This window comes from Hypomesus transpacificus, chromosome 26 (assembly GCF_021917145.1).
Source record: "Hypomesus transpacificus isolate Combined female chromosome 26, fHypTra1, whole genome shotgun sequence".
NCBI lineage: Eukaryota > Metazoa > Chordata > Actinopteri > Osmeriformes > Osmeridae > Hypomesus > Hypomesus transpacificus.
The window spans coordinates 9041592-9066379 of NC_061085.1; the positions used below are offsets into that span (position 1 = coordinate 9041592).

At 46.7% G+C, this 24788-nt stretch overlaps 3 protein-coding genes across 3 annotated transcripts; 2 read left to right on the forward strand and 1 right to left on the reverse strand.

Moving 5' to 3' along the window:
* The first annotated feature begins 225 nt into the window (after window positions 1-225).
* pla2g4ab (phospholipase A2, group IVAb (cytosolic, calcium-dependent)) lies at window positions 226-14618 on the forward strand. The gene is made up of 18 exons (XM_047049581.1): window positions 226-597; window positions 1827-1962; window positions 2548-2629; window positions 2996-3144; window positions 3277-3390; window positions 4224-4261; window positions 4638-4782; window positions 5624-5760; window positions 5891-6113; window positions 6560-6674; window positions 7796-7933; window positions 8396-8485; window positions 9576-9641; window positions 10462-10704; window positions 10848-11032; window positions 11376-11565; window positions 12210-12367; window positions 13064-14618. Exons 2-18 carry the CDS (start codon window positions 1930-1932, stop codon window positions 13199-13201), a joined length of 2244 nt encoding a protein of 747 aa, XP_046905537.1. The 5' UTR covers window positions 226-597; window positions 1827-1929; the 3' UTR covers window positions 13202-14618.
* Window positions 14619-16597: 1979 nt separating this feature from the next.
* arpc5b (actin related protein 2/3 complex, subunit 5B) lies at window positions 16598-20375 on the forward strand. The gene is made up of 4 exons (XM_047049506.1): window positions 16598-16892; window positions 17787-17859; window positions 18397-18573; window positions 18802-20375. Exons 1-4 carry the CDS (start codon window positions 16753-16755, stop codon window positions 18862-18864), a joined length of 453 nt encoding a protein of 150 aa, XP_046905462.1. The 5' UTR covers window positions 16598-16752; the 3' UTR covers window positions 18865-20375.
* On the reverse strand, window positions 19920-24725 carry LOC124487293 (hemicentin-1-like). The gene is made up of 6 exons (XM_047049505.1): window positions 24560-24725; window positions 24244-24372; window positions 22610-22996; window positions 22295-22414; window positions 21997-22123; window positions 19920-21905 (listed from the first exon to the last, which is right to left on the reverse strand). The coding sequence occupies exons 1-6, from the start codon at window positions 24609-24611 to the stop codon at window positions 21539-21541; spliced, it is 1182 nt and encodes a 393-aa protein (XP_046905461.1). The 5' UTR covers window positions 24612-24725; the 3' UTR covers window positions 19920-21538.
* Between the last annotated feature and the right edge of the window lie 63 nt (window positions 24726-24788).

Consider the following 24788-nt stretch of genomic DNA (forward strand, 5'->3'; position numbering starts at 1 on the left):
GAACTGTGATGAAGAGATGCGTAATGGAATCTCGCTACAACAACAAAAAAACATTCCGTGTGTAGTGTAGGTTATTTTGTTATATTCATATATCAGATGTGATGATCCCCAATCGCATATTTTGTGTACAGCCACCTTGGCTTTGCACGCCCTCGTGTGGTTAACTCACACTCTAAAGCCATATTTCCCAAATAATGGACATGGCTATGCGGAAGAAGGGTCACACTTGGAAATTCCGCACCTCAGAGTACGCTCTTCTCTCCTGAGTTAAAGCCGTGGCAGGTTCACCGCGTATCTCTGTCATTCTTTTTGTCTATGTTTTTTTGTTTTGTTTACAATAAATCTTATTAGAGAAATGACCAGTCACTGTTCAATGGTCAGATATCCCCATGAAAACTTTCTCTTCTTTCTCTTTGAAACTTCGATTTGACAAAGATACTTCCTATATTCTTGAAGTTGAGAATTGAGTGACGGGGTGTGAACGCCGTTCCAGAAACTTTCGTAGCACCTCCTCCATCTCTTTCCCCGTGCACAGTGGACTGCAAAGCATGTCATATTGTCCAGGATTAATGATTACAGTAAAGTTCTCATCTCAAGGTACGTAGAAAAATAGGTACAAAATAGCACATGTTTGATGATTACACCAATGGCGTTAATGGCGTTTTTGTTTCTAAATTGATATTTTGACGGTGCGCATTTGCTCACTGTTGGCACCAAGACAGGCTTTTACATGTTTTTACGTAAGAGCGGATACAAAGACTGGTTTTAATGTATTGGCACGTCGGCCACATTCTTTATCGTTTTCTGAATAATACAACATATTATCTGTAGTGGCAGATGGAATTGTTATTTAGACAAAACATCTAACTCTAACGTTGATCCATTCGTTGCCATTGCTTGTAGCCATTTTGGTAAAGATCAGATATGGAACTCAAACATATTTGCCCACATTCACTTATTTGGGAGCATTTAGGGGTGCGTTTGGTACCTGCATCCCAGCAAATTAGTAATTATACTTTTGTTCGTGGTTTGATCCGTAATCATTTTGTGCAATTGCAACGAACTGGGATTATGGTGGTATATGATACTTTGAGTTGTACATTTCATTGAAGAAACCCTGGTTTTGGTATATCTGTGTGTTCATAAACAATACAATAATACGTAGATTAATACAACAATCCGTAAAAACGTTGAGAAGTTTGAGTGTGTTGATGACAGTGTGGGACAAGTGAGACTAGATGTGACATCTTCTTAGTAGGCCTACGTGGTATTTTGGGACAGAAGTGATGTGCGCTCGTTGAGCACATTCAGAACTTGGACCATCTATGCAAACTACGTGACCAGCACAGCGGATACACGATACGTGCTTGAACTCCTCGCAGAAATGTTACGCTTTGTTAACCAACCGAGAAAAGCCTCACTGACCTTGCTTTGCTATTTACAGGAATACACACACTCACACACACCCCCACACACGCACGCACACGCATTAACATAGAAACGCGCACACAATCGCACACCCACCTTCTCTCTCTCACACCCCCCCACACACACAAAAACAAATGCAAATTCATCACACCAACCAACAGGGCAATATCTATCATGAAGTTGCGCACACTTCCTCTCAGCGCGGCCACATCTATTAATAGCCCAGCACTTTTGACCAGTTAATGTACAGTAGCAATTATAATCAACAGGTGTGTTGAAATCGTTTGTGCCTTATACCTTAGCACTTCTGTGTTAGAACTCTTGTCATGTTTTTATCCGAATAACCTGTCTTACTTGACACTCCACCTCTGAAGTTACGCTGTTGTGTGCATCCCCAGTCTCTAGATGCTTCCGTGTGTAACTCACACTTCATCCTGAGTCCAAGTTCACAGCTGGCGTCCAGACAGAAGCAGGAAGGACACATCCTCTTTCACGACAACCATGTCTGCCATAGACCCCTATCAGTACATCATCGTGAGTAACACTTTCAGTTACCGTGGTATCGTTACACACACGAGATATTGAGGGAGTCAGATGGCTGAGCGGGATGGAGTCGGGCTAGTAATCAGAAGGTTGCCGGATCGATTCCCCGCCCTGCCAAATGACGCTGTGTCCTTGGGCAAGGCACCTCACCCTACTTGCCTCGGGGAGAATGTCCCTGTACTTACTGTAAGTCGCTCTGGATAAGAGCGTCTGCTAAATGTAATGTAAATATTGTTTTGCCTACTCGATCCTTGTTGCATGTTGTAAAAACGTATTTAGAGTCTATGGAAACAAAACTGACAGGTCCATAAGGACACCATAGAAATAGAGGTAATATTGAGGATTGTCACAAACACAGTCTTATTGTTTACAGTCTCCCTTATCAGTAACAAGTCTTCATGCCACTTTAAAACCAGTCTTCATGCCACTTTAAAACCATACATTTTCATAATATATAGACACAGGAAAGCAACATGTCTTTATGGGGCAATGTCCTCCACACATCAGGGGTGATGTTACTTGGCTTGTGTTGGCTTGAAGTGGGTCTTCTCATGAGGTGTTTGTATGGTCTTCCAGGTAGAACAGCAGTTTTCGCACAAGTTGAAAGTGACCGTAGTGCGAGCTGAAAACGTCACCAAGGGAGCGCTCGGTGACCTGCGTAAGTCTGTCCTTCTGCTCCTCCCACTTCACCATGGAGACAACCCCTGACATGGGTCTTTAGAAAGTTCAGGTCATCGTTGTGAATGACAACTGTTTTTCTCAATTGACCCATCTGGCTAAATACAAATTATTTGGATTCAAATGGAACCATTTGGTTTGAAATGAAGTGATACAAAACGCCCAAACAGACACAATGCGTGGTCAAACCTGATGTTAGTAAAGCAGTAAAAAAATCAGTATTTGAATGTGTAAAATTGCCAGATCGGTTAATCAGTGACGAGTACCATACATTTAACCTGTGGCTGTATTCCTTGATCGTTGACAACTCCTCTGCTGGGCATGACAATGGCGTGTTTGTGTGCAGTGGACACGCCTGACCCCTATGTGGAGCTGTTCATCCCCACCACCCCGGAGAGCAGGAAGAAGACCCGCCACATCGACAACGACATCCACCCCAAATGGAACGAGACGTTCCACTTCATCCTGGACCCCAACCAGGAGAACACTCTGGAGGTGGGCTGTAGAACCGGCTCTTACATCAGGGGTGGCCGAACACCCTGTGTCAGTTCATCATTTGGCTCGTGCTTTATTCAAGTTTATCGGACGTTATTCCTTTTTTCCTCCTTTGGTGCTCTGCCTATCTAGATAACACTAATGGACGCAAACTACGTGATGGATGAGACCCTTGGGACGGCGTCGTTTGAAATCTCCAAGCTCACCGTGGGACAGACCGAGACCGTGCCTGTACTCATTGGCAAAGTAAGTTGCCTGTGTTCCAGGAACACGGTGGTAGAACAGCCTAAGTGACAGACAAACCTCTTTACCTCTCGTCGCATGTTGACAGATTTGGCCTCTCTAATGACTGACTCTCTAATGACTGAGGTTCATGTGGTGGGGTTGCTTCTGTCTGTTATCTCAAAAACCTCTCGTCCCCTCCTCCCTCTCGTCCCCTCCTCCCTCTCTGTCCCCTCCTCCCTCTCTGTCCCCTCCTCCCTCTCTGTCCCCTCCTCCGTCTCTGTCCCCTCCTCCCTCTCTGTCCTTCTCCTCCCTCTCTGTCCCCTCCTCCCTCTCTGTCCCCTCCTCCCTCTCTGTCCCCTCCTCCCTTTCTGTCCTTCTCCTCCCTCTCTGTCCCCTCCTCCCTTTCTGTCCCCTCCTCCCTCTCTGTCCTCTCCTCCCTCTCTGTCCCCTCCTCCCTCTCTGTCCTTCTCCTCCCTCTCTGTCCCCTCCTCCCTCTCTGTCCCCTCCTCCCTCTCTGTCCTCTCCTCCCTCTCTGTCCTCTCCTCCCTCTCTGTCCCCTCCTCCCTCTCTGTCCCCTCCTCCCTCTCTGTCCCCTCCTCCCTCTCTGTCCCCTCCTCCCTCTTTGTCCCCTCCTCCCTCTCTGTCCTTCTTCTCTTTATTGTACAGCGTGTACCCCTCTCTCTTTCCTGCCCCTCCTGCTTCACCACCCCTTCACCCAACCCTCTCCTTCCTTTTCCCATTCTCTCTTTCCTCCTCTCCCCCACCCCCACCCCATGATTGCGGTATCCCAGTGTTGACAGACTAATCATGATCTACTGTATTGTACAATAACCAGCTCTTTGTTATTATGACAGGCAACCAAAGTATACCTGGAGATGTCCCTGGAGGTCTGGTATGTGTTCTTATATTTGCTGCTTGATCATAAAACTAGTTTTGTAATGTTTCTATGGCTCTGTGGCGAATGTCTTTGGCTCACCCCGATGTGACTTTATCCTATGGGCTAGTGCACAAGCGAAAGGTGACAGTACGGGCATGCTCTTCAAAGCATAGGAGTTGACCTAGAGAGCTGACCTCAGCACCAGTCAACGTGCCTCATTCACAATGCGCCAAACGCACAGAACAGGGTTGTTTTAACACAAGTTCACCAGTTCTAGGACAGCTTTACATGTGTTAAAAATATCACAGATTTACAATGCCCCTGCAATGCTCTGCTTGTTGCTTAATATTGCATTACAAGTGTCATGATGTGTTCCTGGTCATGTCCTCAGCACCAACCTGGACCTGCGGTTTAGCCTGGCCCTGTGCGACAAGGAGAAGCTGTACAGGCAGACCCGGAGAGAGAGGGCCATGCTGGGTATCAAGAAACTGCTGAGCATGGAGAAACCCCGCTTCCTTCCCAGCTCCCCTCAGGAGGTGGGGAAGAGAGCCACACTGTGGACCCAGGCTTCCACTGAGGCCTACTGCTAAAACCCACTGCACGCATGCAAGTCACATGTTATGCAATGCATTGCTTCTGCTAGTAGACCAGAAACCAGACTACCAGTTTTGAAACATACAAGATAACATTTAAAAGAGCGACTATGCCATCATATGTGGTTGTCACCACGAAGATGAAAATAATACTTCAATAAATATGACAGCACTCAGACAGATAAACTGAGACAGAGAAAGAGTAAAAGAGGAAGAGGATATATTAAAACAGAGATAAGGAGAAGATACCGTAAATGGGGGGAGGGGAAGAAGGGGGAATGGCGGAAGCAGAACATAGGGGAACGAGAGAGAGAGAGAGAGAGAGAGAATGCAGACGTGCTCGTGCTTTAGCATTCCTCCGACAGCCTGTCGTGTCTGACCCCTGGCTGCAAACGCTGGCGTCTGAGCCGGCTCGCTCCTTTCAGCCGCCAAGGCCTGGAAATCTCCCTGCATCGAATGTAAACAGTGGAGATCCCAGCACATTTGCCCCCCCCCCCCCGCCCCCCCCCCACCATCACTCCATAACATTGAGCTGTACCGACAGATATTACTGAATATTGTCTAGGCTGCTTGGTTTGACAGCAGTGAAACAGAACACAGTTAACGGTTTGTGTGTTTGCACAAAGTAGAGTAGTAAAACAGGAAATCTGCTCTGAAAACCGACATGACGGAACAACACTTAGGGGGTACAGATTCACTGATAGCATCTTCACACTTCCCTGGTATGACTAACCATTCGATGTCATCCTGTGACAGCAGTACTGTTTTGTGTGTCGTGGAGCAGGTTCCAGTCATTGCCATCGTGGGCTCCGGGGGTGGTTTCAGAGCCATGGTGGGCTTCTCGGGGGTGATGAAGGCCTTGTACGAGTCGGGAGTTCTGGACTGTGCTACATACGTGGCCGGTCTCTCAGGATCCACCTGGTCAGTTGAACTCTACCCGTTTCACCCCTCCCATCTCCCTCTCTCCCCACCCTCGAGCCAAGATCAACATCAACACAGGCCCTGTGTTCTGACAGATGGTCGTGTTCCCCTCCCTCCCTCCCACCCGCAGGTACATGTCCACTCTGTACTCCCACCCAGACTTCCCCGCCAAAGGCCCGAAGGAGATCAACCAGGAACTGATGAAGCGCGTGAGCGGCAACCCGCTGCGTCTGCTCATGCCCCAGCACATCACCACCTACATCCAGGCTCTGTGGACCAAGAAGGCCGCCGGCCAGCCCGTCACCTTCACCGACATCTTCGGGATGCTCATCGGCGACACGCTCATCCCGGGGGTGAGGAGATCTTACGGACCCGTGTGACAGGCTTCCCCCGTTCGGCTCCTGGAGAGCTACCCTCCTGTTGGTCACCCACCGCCTAACTTGTCTTATCAAGAAGGAAATCTCCATGATCGAGGGTGGTAGATTTGGGCTGGACCACAAAACCCTGGAGGAAGGTGGCTCTTCAGGAACGTGGTTGGAGAGCGCTGCTCGTTTCTCGTTTAGTCCGGTCTCAATCCCACGACTGCTTTGCCTCTCTTTAAACATTGACAGACTCATTTTTTTTCCCTCCCTGACTTCCTCCATCTTATCTTCCTGCTTATCGTCTTCGCTTGCTCTTTCTCTTCTTGTTCCAAAAGAGCTGTGAAACTGATGGTGTACGTGTGTGTTTTGTGTGTTTGTGTATGTTTCTATGTGTGTTTCTGTGTGCGTTTTGTGTGTGTTTGTTTCTGTGTTCCCAGAGGATGCACACCAAGCTGAGTGAGATGCAGGAGAAGGTGGACGAGGCACAGTGCCCTTTCCCTCTCTTCACCTGTCTGCACGTCAAACCAGACGTGTCTGAGCTCATGTTCGCAGGTTAGCCGTCTTCTCAGAGCGCGTGAATTGTTGGTGCGTGTTTGTGTGTGGGCCTTCCAATGAAATGTTTTGCATAGTACTGTAAGATAATCAGTAACCACAGATGAGATCAGCTGATCTCACCCCCCCACAAGAGCGACATGCTTTTCCCAGTCGAGTCGCTCATTCTGCGCACCGTGAGAGGTAGATTTGTCAATGTCTGCTTTGAAGGAAGTGTCAATTGTATATGTGTGCAACGTGTTTAAAATGTTGAGTAGTTACTAATAGCAGACCACATTACTACCATCACAAAGGCCATGGGAACCAGGGAGGTGTCAATCAGCAAGGGGAAAGGCACCCACCCAATAAGGACAGATTTAGACTGTTAGACCACAAATAAGACATGGTTTTAGTCAGCGTGCTGAACAGCCAAACATCAGCAGTGAAAAGGTGGGAAGGTGTCACAATAACGCCACATGACACACAAGACTGTGATCAACCCCGGTAATCTTAAGATCTTTCTTAGAAAATGTGATGACACATCCTCTTACTAGCGCAGGTCTCCTGTCCAATTCCACATTTACTTCCTGCAGTTTATGCAAATACATATTTGCTTTTCCAGCGCATTGTTAGTGGATTTCCCTTCTTTATGCCAAGTTAAAAAGGGGAAATACCCTACCTTTCAGAATAAAATAAATACATTAGCTCCACCTCTGCAACTGCTGTAAGCGTATTTATTACGATCCAGTACCAAGTAAGAGGAAGGCATTGTACATTTTGAGGAAGTATCAAAATGCGTGCAATGTTTACACATGGGTAAATAACTTGTGTAGTGCAGTACATGGAATTGGCTTCAATGCGTTCACTCTTAATCAACTTGACAAATGACCAACGTCACTGCTTTACACCGGTGCCATCACTCTGCAGTTTCCACAACAAACAAAAGTGTACCAGGTGTTGAATGTAGATGTAGGCTTACGTTAGCTGGCATGTCATTCCCCTTATCATGTTTCACACTGCGCCTTTTCCTCCCCCGCGTAAAAAGAAACAAAAGATCTAAGCTGGAGGAAAACGAGCGATCGCGTGCGTGCACTATGTCCTGGTCCATTTGACTGATGGATGGACGCTCTCTCTCTCCACAGACTGGGTGGAGTTCAGCCCCTACGAGATCGGCATGGCCAAGTACGGTACCTTCATGACCCCGGACCTCTTCGGAAGCAAGTTCTTCATGGGAACCGCTGTGAAGAAGTATAAAGAGAACCCGTTGCACTTTCTCATGGGTGAGGCTCCACAGATCGATGTTTTAGGAGAAAGGTCGGATCTGACTGGAGGGAGAGGGGAACTGATAATGTGTAGATGAAGTAAAGAACAGGATAGAGGATAGAGTAAAAAACCTTCAGTAAACCTTACGTTACTCACATTGTTAGTGTTGTATACAAAACAAAGGCCTTTTGTTTAAACCCTACTGGACCTTAGAGGATAGTGGTTATCCCGCTTTTATTTGGACTTCCGTCCAAAACAAATATGGCCACTGCAGGCGGAACGAAACTGCCAGAGGGAATGTTGACGTGCCGAACAGCACAGGCATTCTGTGAGTCAGGGTTGTCATCCCCTCCACCTAGGTAATGACTATCCAAACTTTGACTCACAAACTCTAGCCCGAGGGCCAAATACACAGGTTTGTGTTTCCTGATTGAGATGAAAACAAAACTTCTGATTTTAACTGTTTTTTTTTCTGTTAGGTGTGTGGGGCAGTGCTTTCTCTATCCTCTTCAACAGAATCTTGGGGGTCAAGGACACGACTGGGGGGAGCACCATGGAAGAAGAGCTTGGTAAAATCACTCTCTAACCCCCCTGAACCAACCGTTCACATTCGGCACTGAACCTTAGACAAACCCACTGTGAGGATCATGCGGTTCTTCAGAACCAGACCCTGTCCATTTAGGAGGAGTCAGATGGCGGTTAGGGAATCGGGCTAGTAATCAGAAGGTTGCTGGTTCGATTCCTGGCTGTGCAAATTACGTTGTGTCCTTGGGCAACGCACTTCACCCTACTTGCCTCGGGGGGAATGTCCCTATAGTTATTGTATGTTGCTCTGGATAAGAGCGTCTGCTAAATGACTAAATGTCAATTTACGGGATACTGTAGCGTGTCCTGTTCAGCTGCTTGAAAACTAAACTCTTGCGTGATTGACAGCTAAAGTCATTGTGGTTGGTCCAGCCCTCATTCCAATCATTTGTGTCTATCTGTAACCTGCCAACCTCACCTCCCATTGCAATAACTCACCTCTCATTGTATCATATTACGCCTGTTTCTTTGTCTGACAGTTGATCGATGTTGACACACACAGTGACAGTAGTTGCAGATAATCACACTACTTTTGAGTGTTTCCCAAAATAGCCATTTGGCCTTTATCGGTCTGGGGTGTGATTCGCAAGATGAAAAGAGAGATATCCGGTCCCGGGCGTTCGCCCTAAGCTGAGCATCTCAGATGTTTGTCTGTTTGTTTTTTTCCACATTGGACTTTTTAATAGACGCCCTTGCACAACACAGTGCACATCATGCGTGTTGATAGATCCATCGACTTATGCCCATTCAAAGAAATAATTTCCTGGTGATTTGTTTTGATGGCCATTGTAATCACAGATGAGTCAAAAGTATTAAATAACAAAGATAATAGAACTCACCTACGTCATAAGAAACGTGTACCTACTGTGGACGCACCTACTGTTTTGTTGAGTTTTGATACGTTTCTCAGTTTCTGGGCTTTCAATTCAAAATCCAAACGGAATCATGAAACAAATCATAAGCTGGTACGATATCGCCCATGTGCTTCCCTCGTTAAAGTTTGGCAAAAGTCAAGGTTTCAGTCAGCGGTTGTTTCCAGTGATGAATGAAGGTGTCCTTGTCCTTTTCTCATAGAACAGATAAAGCCACAACACATCGTGGGGCAGGACAGCATGGACAACGATGAAGAACCCTGCAAAGGTAGGAACAGCTCAATCCTACTGTGCCGAGGAAGAGACACAGCAACGAGGGATTAGCATAGCATCAACGTCCAATCTGAAGTGCTCAGAACAAGGCCAAGTTCATGAACAGCTCAATCCTACTGTGCCGAAGAAGAGACACAGCAACGAGGGATTAGCATAGCATCAACGTCCAATCTGAAGTGCTCAGAACAAGGCCAAGTTCATCATACTTGTCGACGCTTGTATAGGAGACACTGAGGAAATATTAGGGAACTGGATTCTGAAGATAACAGTAACAGCATCAGTCTCCAGTATGTGAAGTCATGTTTTGACACATTACAAATCACCACACTGACTCATTTCTCATTCTCACCTACAAGGCATGGGATCATTATACATTTAGGTTAGCCCAGGGCTTTGAGTAACTGATTCCCCAAATAGCCTGTATCATGGTTTTAGTGGTATTTACCTTTTTTCCACCCGACAATTAGTGTTGCATCAGGTGTTTACCTTAAGAACTGTGTTTAGCTTCTATAACAAGACATGGCGTGCAGGTGCCTCTGTGTCTGTATGCGGCTTTGAGATGATGGGTGTGATTCTGTTCGATTCCCCCCCCCCCATCAAAAGGAATGCGTGAGAAAAAGAAATGCGAAAGCTAAATATAGTTGACATTCAGAGCTAAATACAATTTTAAAATGGTGTTCTCTAAAGGCCATCAAGTTCCTCAAGGGTGAATTTAGTATCCTGGACTAACAAGTCTGGAATGGCATAAACATCCCATAACTCAAGTATTTTTTTCTGTTTCTGTCCCTCCCCCTACTGCCGCCCCGTCCAATCAGCTGGCTCGGAGAACCAGGAAGCGGAAGAGGAGTACCATCGTCATGCCCAGGCCAGCTGGGTCCAGCGCACATTCACCTCACTGGTCAGCGACTCGACACTTTTCAACACGCGAGAGGGGCGAGCGGGCAAGGTGCATAACTTCATGCTGGGTCTCAACCTAAACACCAGCATGCCCTACTCTCCCTTCGGCGAGCATATGTGCCAATCTCCAAACTGCGAGGATGAAGTGGACGCGGTCACAGGTGTGTCTGTGTGGGGGGGAGGGGGTCACACCTGCTCTAGATACACAGTACGTTACATACTAGAAAAACAACATTCTGCTGTAGATCTGTGGCAGATTAGACAATGAATCAACACGTTGATATTGTGTTGTATCCACTCGCAGACCCCGATGAGTTTGACCGCATCTACGAGCCTCTGGACGTCAAGAGCAAGAAGATCCACATAGTGGACAGCGGTCTGACCTACAACCTCCCCTATCCGCTCATCCTCAGGCCTCAGCGAGGCGTGGACCTCATCATCTCCTTTGACTTCTCCGCACGGCCCAGCGACTCCAGCCCACCCTTCAAGGTCAGAGGTCACTCTTTACCTCCTGGTTTACTTCCTGGTCTAATGCCTGGTTGACGAGGTGGAAAGAATCGATAAGGATGGAAACAGCTGTGTCACATGTGGAATGCAGAACCCTGTAGCTTTCAGTGTCACAACAATGGAACACTTCCTTCTTAAACTCTGGCACGATCAAAGTCATAGATTATTCATTCAATTCTGAAAATATACAAAGATGAACTACATACTGTAAGGCGAGTGTGATACTGTAAGGCGATACGAGTTAGCGAAAAGGGGAATACAAGTTAACGCATTGAATGTGAATGTTTATTCTGAGGTGCTTTTTAACTCTGTGTCCTCAATCTAGGAGCTTCTGCTTGCCGAGAAATGGGCTCGTATGAACAAGCTGTCGTTTCCCAAGATCGACCCCAAGGTTTTTGACCGTGAAGGTCTGAAAGAATGCTACGTCTTCAAGCCAAACAAGGGGGACAAGAACTGCCCAACTGTCATCCACTTTGTCCTGGTCAACATCAACTTCAGGACTTTCAAAGCCCCTGGTAATTATCTGTGCGAACAAAAAGTCTTATCAGTAGCCTTGTTATTATACTGGAAAGTTGTTCCCTTCTGGGAAGTCGGCTTGGAAAGTTCCCGTTTATTTCCTCATAGTTCATTTCTGGTGAACTGGAGAGGCCGTAAATGGGCCCCTAACTCCCTACCTCCTATGACCCCAATGAATATACACCTTTAGGAGGTTAAACATGTAGAAATGTATGTGTGTAGGTGTGTTTGTGCATGCCTGTAAGATATGTGTTTTACAAGATGCCAGGCCTGCTGAATGATGGTTCCCTCAAGGATTCTCCCAGCAGGAATCTCTCACTGCATCGGGAGAGCTCAGTGTGTAAACAGGTTGATGTATCTGCCATAGAAAGATACACAGACTACAGCTAACCAGACCACCCTGTGTCATACACTCTGGATGGAACCATTCACCTACAGGTCACATGCCTCCATGTTTCCTCTAGCCTCGACACGGGTCTGCGTTTGTCAGATGCAGTGGTTTCATCAATCATCGGAAAATAATATTCTACTTGTCCTATACGACTGAGGAGATATGAAAATCGGCCCCTTTACAAAATCAAGAAGTGAGCCCCACTCTCTTATTTCATCTACATATGGTGCCCAAATGTCGTTTTCTTCGCAGGAGTCCCTCGAGAGACAGATAAAGAGAAGGACTTTGCTGACTTTGACATTTTTGATGACCCAGAGACACCCTACTCCACCTTTAACTTTCAGTACTCCAACCAGGCCTACACCCAACTCCACGATCTCATGGAGTTCAACACACTCAACAACATTGAGGTCAGTTATGTAGTGGTTACAGGAGCCATCATTTAGAACAGTCCATGAAGGACACTGTAGTCGTTTTGGAGAACGTCAGAGAACCCGCATGGTTAGATATGTCAAGGGCGGTGTGGAGTAACTGTAACAGTTTGTGTGGTGTTGATGTTTCATGCATGAGGGCATACCAGGGTCAGCCTGGACTCCTTGTTCTATTCAAAGTGATACATTGCTTTGTGTATTTGATATTCTTAATAGGAAAGGTCGGTTTACCCAACTTAAGGCCAGAATATTTCTGTATGCAATGTTGTGGTTTTAGTCCAACCACCCCCCCCCCCCCCCCCCACACACGCTCACACACACACACCTGAGGATAGCCATGTGGAACATTAAAACAGTGATTACCATGGGTAAGCCTTTAGGGAGATCTGCTTGGCTAACCGTAAGTAATGCATGTAAAACAGCATTCCACCTAAAGGAAATGTCCTTTCAGCCAACCAGATATAAACGCATGTAAAACCTCATAGCAGAATCAAAGTTGGTTCAATTGACTGAAACTAATCGGGGTCACCCCGACATCAAACGCCCGTGTGGGGGCAGAGGGACCTATCTGCCTGCCAACAATGGTTTGATCAAGATTACAACGAACAGTCGATGGAGCAAACCTGTGTGCGTTCTCTTTTCACCTCTTCCTCTCCTCCCACCTTGTGTCTACAGGTGATTAAAGAGGCCATTAAGGACAGCATCGTGTACAGGAAGGAAAACCCCTCTCGTTGCAACGTCTCTCTGTCACTCAACGAGATCCACAACAAGAAGTTCCTTAAACGAGAGCCTGGCCCAAGACCCAAAAAGTGAGAGTCCGACTGGCTGAACCAATCAGCCAATCAGCGTCCAAGGCCCAGATGGAAAATTGAGATTGGCCTACATTTCGTACAGAAAGAAACTATTTCCTTTTTGGAAAAGTAGATAGTGCCTATTTCTTTTAACTGATGTGAATCGAGTAGGTTAGGTGTAAACTTAGGAAACCTGTTGGATCTGAAAGACGAAGTGGACTTGGTGTAAAAGGATCCTGAAGTTTGTAGTAATGTGGGTAATAAGAGGTTTGGGTAGCATATACTGTACTGTGTCATAAATAGACTTTCCTTTTTTATTTTATGTGCAACTCTTGAATATGGACCATGCAGCTTTATGTATTAAAGTTGTTGGTCTAAACATAAGCTCTAAACTGGAAACCTTCGACAGGAGAATGCTCCTTCCACAAGTACACTCTGGAATACCTCAAACATCTCAATGATGTTTACTCACCTAGGGAGTATCTCAAAACTGAAACCCTGAAAATCAATTAAAAATCAAGTCTCGGGTTGCCGTAGAAACCGTTTGCCTGTGTCTCTCCCTCGATCATATGCGTGTTTACATTCCGGAGTGTGTGTCGCATCAGGTTTCCCCTTAGACACGTAACCTTTTTTTTCTCCTTGTTAAAATATTCATTTCCTTTCTCTCTGACCCTTCTGTGACTCTTCAGAGAGCAAGAGAAAGGCTCAGGAGTTGTTACCCAAGACCCCAGTCAGTCCCTCCCCCACTCCCAGATAGGGTGTCTCAGCTGAGGTGAGGTGAGAGGGGTGGAGAAAGTGTGGGGTGATGCCAAAAAGAAAGAAAAAGTTAGTAAGTTCCCTTACCTTCTACAGCAGGTGCTTGGCAGTTCTGGGTGGAGTTTGACACACTACACCTCCACCTGCAGCGTTTGAGGGCAGGAATATGAGGCGTTGCACCTTCACCTCCAGGTGCCACGCGCTGCTGTTGGAATCTGTTCCTTAATCCCAGGGACTCCCGGCTCGTTATTTAGGTTCTTCCTGTCGAGAGGATATAGATAAAATGATCTGCTTTTCTTGGTCTTACTGGACCTGCCTGAATTAACAAAGGCTTTAGCTTTTATTCTTTATCGTAGTATGTGTTTTTGTTTTCACATTGAGGATTATGTGACGTGACATCATTGTTCCTCTTTTTTGATTTATATAATGTTTATATTTAGTATGAATACAATAACATACCAACTATTTAGGTCTTGTGAATAGAGGGAATGAGTACACATGATGTTTTGGTTTGACATTTCTTTTTTGTAACGTTTTTTCATTTTATAATAGTCTCTTGTTGTGTAACCTGTGTAATGGTCTTTTAAGCAGTGTACATAAACTTCTGTTTTACTCTGTTCATTCATATCATATCTAGTGTCATTGTGCAAAGTTCCCACTCATGAATAAAGAGAAGGAAATGACTTTTTTTTCAGTCTACTTTCTTTAGTAATCCAACCGTCTTCAAGATACCCTCAAGGACCCTCTCAACATCATGAAATACATTTCCTCTTTAGGCCTTTAAAGCCCTCTGAATAATATGAAATGCACTGTACAGTACAGTATCTTTCCATAACTTTCAGTTTACGCCTCAGGAACACCGGAAACTGTTAGTAAACTTAGTCGCCCATACTGCCTCCTGGCTCCCAAAGGCTTGTCAGAACACGTCACACAGTAAATCATTACATTCCCTAATTGAGGAATCATGCAAAAGTCTTATTAGAGGGGCTAATTATGTACTTGGGATACTTTTCTCTATGGCAAGTCTGATGGGGCTTCTGTCTGGCACACAAACTTCTTGCTGAACGCCCTCTTTGTGGATTCACTTTGAGGTGCTGCATCAGACAAGAAGGCGGGCGGGCAGGCAGGCAGGCCGGCAGGCAGACAGACAGACAGACAGACAGACAGACAGGCAGACAGGCAGACAGGCAGACAGGCAGACAGGCAGGCAGGCAGGCAGGCAGGCAGGCAGGCAGGCAGACAGACAGACAGGCAGGCAGGCAGGCAGGCAGACAGACAGACAGACAGACAGACAGACAGACAGGCAGACAGAAAGACAGACAGACAGACAGACAGACAGACAGACAGACAGACAGACAGACAGACAGACAGACAGGCAGACAGGCAGGCAGGCAGGCAGGCAGGCAGGCAGGCAGGCAGACAGACAAACAGACACTCAAAGCCTTAACATTCAAAGCGCGGCCGTCTTACAAATACCACCTCTATTACTTTTCTGGGTCAATTTATCACACACACACACAGATGTATGCAAAACAGTCCTATGACTGGACACAAAACCGGAACACTCCCCCCCCCCCTCCTCCCCTCCAAACACACACACTCATTTGACTTCCACTGTCTGACACCAGCAAGCTTTTCCAGTATTATTCCACGTCAAAAGTTTCTACATTCCACATCTACTTCCAACTCGGTGAGCAATCAGCAGAGTCAGACTGGGGCGTGGCCTGGCCCATACTGTCTCACTGTACTAAGGTTCGGTTAGGACCAAACGGAATCTAGCATGTTTAGCTTTTATTTATTTTTCCTGCAAAGGGCCAATTGTCTAGATGTGTCACATTAGAAATGCTAACAGCCCTTCCAATAGGTGTGTCTGAACTCAACCGCACCTCACTACACAACACCACTGCTACTCTTTTGACATAGAGGAAGTTCTGTACTCTTGTCAGACCTAAAAAGGTTATTTGTAAGTTGGTTTAAAGTTAGATCTGCTGTGAAAAAGTGTATGTTGGGTCCAAATGCTTATACAACAGCACTAGTAGTGTCATTATGAAGTTCACTCAAACCACTAAGACCTACCGAAATAACGATTGGATAACATTCAAATTGTAACATTAACTTGTATGTTGCTTCATTTACCTATTTTTGATAACATTTGTCAATTTGTTTGTCAATATTTTTTATATATATAGGCTACTCTATTCATAAAAGTGATTTATTGATTTACTAACAGGTAAGCCTTTCAAGAGCAGGCCGAGTGAGGATGAGTCACACAGCCTCTCCATTGAGCAGATGTCTTTTGTATCTGTTTGCATTCCACCCTGACCGGAAACACAAACGTTTTACACACAGTTGTAAATCGTTACCATAATATTCAAGTTAAAAGATGCAGAGATCAGTAATTGCGAGAAGAAAAAAAGCATTAGAAAAAGCTGATTCCATAATAAACATAAATAAATAGGATTTCATACAGGCATAACATATTGTTCGTTTAAAAATACGTCCACAGAAAGTTTAAAAAACTGCTTAGCATTCTACTGCTTAGGTTTTGGTTCCCTCTTGTGGCTGAATGTAATATGTGTACTGCAGCATAGATACACATATAAAGGTTTTATATATCTCTCTGTACTACAGTTACCACTCTGGCCAACGGAGGCGCTAATTGCGGAAGTGAAACGATCCAATTCCTCAGCTAGTGCTGCTGCAGAGCTGGCTCTTTGATCATAGAGGAAGCTAAAAGACAGATCGTTAGAGAACTGGACTCGTTCTACCGTATTCTTTTACATACAAAAAATCACACGGTGAAAGTTACCTAGCATAATGTCGAAGAACACTGTATCTGATCGTTTCAGGAAAGTAGACGTAGATGAATACGACGAGAACAAATTTGTCGACGAGGATGATGGAGGGGAAACGCAACTTGGTCCTGACGAGGCGGAGGTTGATTCATTGATTAGACAATATCCTTTTCATGATGGGGCCATCTAGCTATCCATTTAGTCGGTATAATAGCAAGATCGTAGTTATTTAAGCATTGCACTACATGTTTTGTTATATGCTGCAATATACTAGTTAGCTTGTAGCTGTCAATGATGAATGCAGCTGCATTTGCGGGGTGTGGTGGGCTAGCATGATGCTAATGCACCTAGCTAGGAAGTTAGTTTGCTGGAGAGCAACTCATTGTGTGTTTAGGCAAAATAATCTTAAATTCCTATAATATGTCAACAATTGTATCACAGAACATGTTTCCGGGTGCTATTTTGAGGTAGTGTAATTGTTGCACCCGATGACAAGTTATTTGCAAATTAGATCTAATAAGGGTAAGTGCAAATAATGGAAGTATTGCAGAATTGTGGCCATGTTTTGTTTGCAGACGAACCCTAGGCCATCTTCGTGTACTTTTCAAAGTTCTGTACCTTGGGCTCATTACTGTCCAGACTTGTCTGACAGCCACATTCCTAAGATAACCGCCCGTGCAACTCCCCTGAAAGGCAGGGTCCAATTCTTTCTCTGTTTAGCGAACTAGCAAGACTGTTCCATGCATATAATTAGCAGAAGGAACCATTCAGACAACCCTTCAACCATCAGAGTGAAACTGTGGGCTGACTGATAGAAGCTGGGGGTGCCAAATCAGGAAGTGTAGTTCGAGACCATATAAGTCTTTTGAAGAACTAATCGTTGTCCAGAATTGGTGTGTCAAGACTTAATAGTGCAGTGTGTACTGCGTAAGATATGTGTTCAACCAAACACATCTAGGAAATGGGATTTGATCTGTTTTTCTAGAATATTTAGACTTTCTGGTGTGTAGGTACACAGGTCTGTTCCCTGTTAGTTTGTCCTGACCCTCAGTGCACAGGGAACCTAATGGAAGCGTTGCAAGCCGTGTTGAAGAACCCACCAATCAACACAAAGAACCAGAACGTCAAGGTGAGTCAACAAAACCAGTGTAATAGGAAGTGAACACTTACTTTAGACCAGTGGTTCTCAACCCTCTGCCCTGCAAGATGTTTCTTTCTTCCAGCACACCTGATGCGTTATCTAGCTCATAACGACCCATTCATTTGAATCAGGTGTTTTGGAGTAGGGAAACCTTAAAACATGCAGGGTAAGGGGTCCCTGAAGACCAGGGTTGAGAACCATGGATTTTGACATATATTGCCACCTCTGCAACTTATAACACACACACACACGTGTTGCTAAACATATGGCTAATGCTGGGTACACACACAAATATTTTTTAATGTTTTACATTTTTTGTTCATTAAATGTTAGAGACCACAAACATGAGGACAAAAAAATCCTAGATTGAACCGTTTTGCTCCTATAATGTGTTGTGTTTCATGTTAGCGTAACTTCTTAAATTTACGTGCACGTAAGCTAGTTTGTCGTTGACATTTTCCTTCTGCCCGTTTGTCTGTGGTCCTGTTTTTTTCCATGGGTCGACCTGACGATTCTGTGGACTAGGATCGTGCTGAGGGCCTGGTACTGAAAGTTCTCAGTGCCTTTAAGAGTAGTGACATCGAGAAGGGGGTCCAGTCTCTGGACAAAACCGGCGTGGACCTGCTGATGAAGTACATTTACAAAGGATTTGAGAACCCGTCAGAGAACAGCAGTGCTGTCTTGCTGCAGTGGCATGAAAAGGTAAACTGTCCTTCTCTCTCTCGACCACACCATGACCACTCCACCACCCTCAACATCTATGGTTTTTATTGCCATATAAGTTAACACAAACACAGAATTATCTGTGGCAGACTGAATTAACAGACAAAACGGGGCTCACCGACCGTCCAAGGCTGCCGTCATCGACAACCCAGAATAGATGGAAGTTACGTTTTGAAAGAAGTCTTCGTGTCTCTCCCTTTTTCCAAGGCGCTCTCTGCGGGCGGAGTGGGATGCATCGTCCGAGTTCTCACTGCCAGGAAGACGGTGTAGCAGAACCCATGAAGAAGAACCGCACACACCATGTCACACCAGGAAGATCTGTATGGGACAGAGTCAAGCACAGGTCAAAGTTCACACAGTGCAGCACAGGAACTCCCAACGACCTGCCACCTCTGTCCCACTGACCACACACACACACACACACACACCGAGAACATGCAGAACTGTGTAATCACCTCCACATATACTGTAATTGAACATGCTGTATTGGCATTGTTTTAAGCCTTTTCTACTTCCCTTTTACACACGGGCACACATCCTAACACATTTTTATTTAGCTAATTCACTCTACTTTTCTCAGGACAGTCTCCTATCATACGATAGTCTTTACTATTCTCATAGTTTTGAATTAGAACTCTGTTCTTTGTTTTGCTTTTAAACTGCATAGAGAATTGTTGAGGGGAAAAGTGGGAATCTCAGAATATCCCGTCTGACCTTGGCAGTGGTGACTCCTGAAAAGCACAGTCACAGATGGAGCAGGGTGGATTTAAAAGGTGGGGGGGGGGGCTGTTACCAACAGAGGTCTATCCTCCATTTATCCATCCTTCCTGTCTAGGGATTATTTCCCTCAGAGCAACATAGTCTATGTCTCACTAACAGCTTTCTTATAATCCCACTCCTTAATTCCTTTCCCATCCACACCTAATGGCCGTTATCTCACTCTGTGCTATTGCAGCCTGAAAGACCTCTCACTCTTTTCAAACGGATGTCGCCAGATAGTATTAAGCTTGTCCTTTTCCCTTATTGGCTTCAAAGACTCAGCGTCCGCCATTTAGATTGACTTCCCCCTCAGAGGTCGGTCGCTTTGCAACAGATGTGACACAAAGGAATCTCAGACATGTTTACTTAGTCAGTTTACTTTAGAAGAAATTCCGTTTTACCTTGGAAACGAATCGTTGCCAGTATCTGCATGATCCCCCCCCCCCCCCCAATTATCTCGATGTTTTCGGAATCACCGTCATGCAGGTATTGTTCTCTGTTGACGGCACACCTGAGTTGGTCTCTGCCAGCTTTTTCCGCCTCGTCAGGTGGATTGCATTTGTTGCCAAAATTGTTGTGTTTTTTTCCCTGAAAGTTTGGGTGTGAGTTTTGTGAACTGAAACGGCAGTTTGTGTTTACAGGTGACATCACTGCTTTCATGATTTGTGTCAACTTCTGTGGGGACACAATCAGTCCAGCCACAAAATAATGGTCCAATGTAAGACAAAGAATTTTGATAAAAATGTATACATGCAAATTATGTTTTCTCTTGACACACTTTAATCAGTAGCCACAAGTCCCGAGTCCTACATTTAATACAACATTTTCATGCTATTTTAGATTTTAATCATTTCATTTGTGGCCATATATCCAGATATTTGGAAACATTTCTAATGCAGTAATGTTCGATGGTCTTCTGACCAAGTGCAAAAACTCAACAAAACCTACCAAACTGGTGTAAAAACTGCCTTACTCAATGTATTTTTTATGTTAGTGCTTAATAAAGATGTATATGAAAGCCAGTCTTTTAGTTTTGATTGTATATTTGTCCCGTTTATTTTTTGTATTTTTATAAAAAAAAGAATACAGTACAATATGGCAATACATAGGAAAAAACACTTATATACAAATCATAAAAATAGAATACACCTTGGTAACTTACTATGCGTGAACCAGTTAAGAGCCATACATATGTCTTTAGATTGACAAAATTGCTTTTTAATGACTAAAACAAGAGACAGACAAGTGAAATGGTGAGTGTTGTTTATCCAGGGGTTGAGACTGATTTAACGGGAGATTACCTGAGGTGGGTGAGAGTTTGACAAGAAAAAGATCTCAAGTGTCTTCAAAAGCTTACAATTAAATGAAACAAATCTATCCTCTGATGTTGTCACGCTGTTCAGGCGACCAACCAACCAGAAAAGAGCTGAGCCAAGGAGGGAACCGCCCCTTTTTCCGTATTCAAGCACTTCCCAAATAAGTTAATAGGTAGATGTAACTATAGGCTAGCTATTCGTGTTGCTTTTTTTTTTTACCACAGTGAGAGTTAGGGGAGAGGCGTGCCTACATTCAGCCAACTGGTTCTGAAGAGACAGTCTAAAGGAACAGTCTGGGCTGGCCCTAGATATCTGTACACACTATGGCAGACCTTATGTGTCAGGGTTGACAGGGTTAACAATTGTACCCTCAAAGGAAAGAACCATTAATGAGTATGTTATACATTTTCATAGATGAATCCTCTTTCATTAGCCGTGAACTGAAATGACCAGAATTTCGAAACGGGCAGGCATTTCAAGATGGTCTGTGAGTAATATCGAAAGTCACGGTGTTAATTATAAAAACCATGCGTTTGGAAACCTTGGCCCAAAATACACATATCTGGTTCTTTGCCGACCAATCAAAGGGCTCGATTCTGTCACATGACTTGGGTGTGTCTCAGGGCCCAGTACTCAGTCCTTCCTCAGTCTGTCTCCGGCTTTGCAGTGCTGTTCTCCTGTCCCTCCTCCCTCACACACGTCTTTCATCCCCAAGTCCTTTACGTGGCCGACCACACACTCACACACACACACACACTCACACATCACGCACACGCTCTCTCTCTCAGTGGCGGGCGCGCACAGAGGTCACAACCTTCCCCCCCCCCCTCTCAAAACCCCCTTTTTCTCCCTTGTCGGTTAAAGTGCTCTCAGTAGGGGTAGGCAGACACGGCGATGTAGACGATGAAGGTGGTCTGGTACTCGATGCCTCCGTCTGGGCTGTAGGACAGAGCCCGCACCTTCATGCGGTAGGTGTGGGGTTCACGCAGGGCCCGCGTGGTGAACAGCACCCCTTTGAGGTTCTCGTCGCGCAGGGCGAAGGGCAGGGTCGCGTCCTCGTCCACCGCCAGGAAGGTGGTGCGCGGGTGGATCACGCCGTCCTGAGTGTACGCCACCAGGCGGATCAGGTCCTGATTGGCCGCGATGCCAAAGGGGAGGGACAACAGCTTGTATTCCAGTGCGTAGGGGCTCAAGGCACACTCCAGGTCATTGGGAGGGCAGTTTTTCAAACAGAACCTGTGACGACAACAGGAAACTTAGAATCGTAGTACTTAATGCTAACATCTTTCAGAAGTTGCTATTGGGTACTTGGGGGTTGTTTGTTTACCCTGTGACGGCGTCTCTCTGGTAGTTGGGCGGACAGGGAGTGTCGATGCACTGGTAACTTCCTCTCATATTGAAGCACATTCGGTTGGTTCCACACTTGATACTCTGTTCCAGACACTCATCAATATCTGAGGAGAAACATGGTTTTTATGGACGGACAAACAAGTCCGACACCGACAAGACTCTTAAGGAACAAAAACATCAAAGTGAGACAATGTCTAGATGGAATTTCTTGAATGAACGAACAGATGAACCGTCGGATGAAAATGATTGTCGAGTGTTTAAAGTGCGAGGGTTACCGTGGCAGGTCTTGCCGTTGGTCATGAGGCGGTAGCCAGCAGGACAGAGACAGCGGTAACTTCCCGGGGTGTTGACACACTCGTGTTGACACGCGTCCCTCACCTCACACTCGTTTATATCTGTTTACACACACACACACACACACAGAAATCCTCCATTAAACCCGCAGTCAGACACCTGAGTTGACCTCATACAAACCTGGGGCAGCCGTACCCCAAAGCAAAGCACAGCCACACATGCAGTCAGAACGACTCCACTCAGTCCCCGACTCCGCCCCCCTCCACTCCACCACACCCCACCTCCTCCATAGTTACCTAAGCAACGCCCACGCCCGGCCTCGTACCCCTGAGGACAGGCGAGGCGAGGCCGCGGAGGCGAGGCCGGGGGCGGGGCCTCCCTGCGAGTACGCAACCTATAGCGCCCCCCACTGGCAGTGTAGGAGTGGTAGCTCTGGGAGGCCAGGCTGTGGTACTGGTGCTGGAAGGAGCGGCGCTCCGGGGAGGGCTGGGAGCCACGGTAGCCGTACGAGAAGCTCTCGTAGCTGGGCAGCCTCTCCGGCCTCTCCAGCCTCTCCAGCCCCGCGCAGGACTTGCCGTCCCCCAGCAGGTGGCGCCCTGGTGGGCAGGTGCACTTGAAGCTGCCGGGGGTGTTGACGCACTGGTGGGCGCAGGGCTGGGGCGGCTGCTCGCACTCATTAATGTCTGCCCCCGTCACAAGGAGACGCAGCAGCGAGGGAGGGGAGGAGGAGAGGAGGAGGAGGAGAGGAGGGGGAGGAGAGGAGGGGGAGAAGGGGAGGAAGAGGGGGAGGAGTAGGGGAGGAGGAGAGAAGGGAAGGAGGAGGAGGAGGGGAGGAGGAGGAGTAGGGGAGGAGAGAAGGAGGAGGGGAGGAGAGAAGGAGGAGGAGTAGGGGAGGAGAGAAGGAGGAGGGGGAGGGGAGGAGAGAAGGAGGAGGAGGAGGGCAGGATGGATGAAGAGATGAAGGAAGGGTTCGAAGAGTGGTTTGAGATGAAGATGAGGAAGAGGCAGATGTGAACATTTCAGGCGGGCGATGAGGAGGTGTAGGGAATGGAGGGGTGGAAATATAGAGGGGGAGATGGGGATGAGAGAGAGAAGGGGATATATCAATGACCCCACTGCATGGCAATACATATTCAAGTCCTTAGGGCGGAAATGTATTGTGGCTCAATGCAAGTGCTCTGTCTACATATTGATATTTGAATGAGAGAATAAGCTTCTCATACCAAACACTAGAGCTTGCATTGAACCAAACTGATGAATAAAGAATTTGGCAATCAGTATTTCATACAAAATACCAAAAATTGAATTGCAACAATATTGACATTTTGTTTTGGGGATTTCAGACATCAAGGTCCAGTGTTAACGATGTCACAGGGGTATCACAGTGAACGAGTGCCGTTACAATGCATTGCAACCAGGAGTTGAAAAGTCAAAGGACAGGAAGTCAAAGGACAGGAAGTCAAAGGACAGGAAGTCAAAGGTAAGAGAGTGAAGGACAGAGCCGGGAGAGAGGGTGGAGGAGCTGCCGCTGGCCTTGTGACAGGAGCACGAGCAAAACCATTTCCAGTCCGAACGCCTATCTGACCTCTGACCTCAGCCCCGGTTTACATGACCACACCATGACATCCATGCCAGGACTGAGCCTAAGGGCGTCCTCCGGTGATGCTCCGCCCCCCAGAGCTCCGCCCCTTTCGTCTATGTGACGACGACGAGGTTAGCACGGCTTTAGTGATGTCAGCAAGCAGAGTGATGTCACAGCTGAGCGAGAAAGCTGGGGCGGGGGGGGGGGGGGGGGGGGTGCAGCTTTGAACGAGAGACACAGCGGGTAGAGGGAGGGAGGGAGAGTACGGCTGGAAGCTGCTGCCAGAAGCAAGGCGGTTGAGGTGGAGGGCTGGGGAGGGGCGGGGACGGGGGGGCGGGGGGTACGTACCCACACAGGGGCGCCCTACCCCCTGGGAGCGATACCCCCGCGGGCAGGTGCAGTGGTAGCTCCCTCTGCTGTTCTCACAGATCTGGTTGTATCTGCACTGGTGGGTCCCATCCTGGCACTCATCGATGTCTACAGGGGGAACACAGAACAGCCACACTCAACATCAACACATCCATACCTCTATCCATACAACATCCACCATCGAGTTCCACCACCACCGCTTCTAGAGAGTTCCACCACCACCGGTTCTAGAGAAACCCTGAGAAACCTGACGTGGAGTTGGTGGCGTTGAAAGGTTTGCCCGGGTGGCACTCACCCACGCATGTCCCGTTGCCGCCCTTGGTCATGCCCGTGGGGCACAGGTCCATGCAGGTGTACCCACCCCGGGTGTTCTTACACTGCTGGTCAGAACGACACACCCTCTGTCTGCACTCGTTTATGTCTGGAGGGAGAGAGAGAGAGAGGGAGGGAGTAGGGAGAGGGGGGGGGAGAGAGTAGGGAGAGAGAGGGAGAGAGAGAGAGAGAGAGAGAGAGAGAGGAGAGAG

What these genes read in the sequence shown, in the direction of transcription:
- pla2g4ab (XM_047049581.1), top strand. Translation starts at nt 1,930, where the DNA reads ATGTCTGCCATAGACCCCTATCAGTACATCATC. An exon ending in TTCCCAGCTCCCCTCAGGAG is followed by an intron (nt 4,783 to 5,623) that starts GTGGGGAAGAGA and finishes GTCGTGGAGCAG; the next exon opens with GTTCCAGTCATTGCCATCGT. An exon ending in CAGGACTTTCAAAGCCCCTG is followed by an intron (nt 11,566 to 12,209) that starts GTAATTATCTGT and finishes TTTTCTTCGCAG; the next exon opens with GAGTCCCTCGAGAGACAGAT.
- LOC124487293 (XM_047049505.1), bottom strand. Translation starts at nt 24,611, where the DNA reads ATGGACCTGTGCCCCACGGGCATGACCAAGGGCGGCAACGGGACATGC. An exon ending in CGGCAACGGGACATGCGTGG is followed by an intron (nt 24,373 to 24,559) that starts GTGAGTGCCACC and finishes TTCCCCCTGTAG; the next exon opens with ACATCGATGAGTGCCAGGAT. An exon ending in CGGGCGTGGGCGTTGCTTAG is followed by an intron (nt 22,415 to 22,609) that starts GTAACTATGGAG and finishes GTGTGTAAACAG; the next exon opens with ATATAAACGAGTGTGAGGTG.
- arpc5b (XM_047049506.1), top strand. Translation starts at nt 16,753, where the DNA reads ATGTCGAAGAACACTGTATCTGATCGTTTCAGGAAAGTAGACGTAGAT. An exon ending in GTTGATTCATTGATTAGACA is followed by an intron (nt 16,893 to 17,786) that starts ATATCCTTTTCA and finishes CCCTCAGTGCAC; the next exon opens with AGGGAACCTAATGGAAGCGT. An exon ending in CAAAGAACCAGAACGTCAAG is followed by an intron (nt 17,860 to 18,396) that starts GTGAGTCAACAA and finishes TCTGTGGACTAG; the next exon opens with GATCGTGCTGAGGGCCTGGT.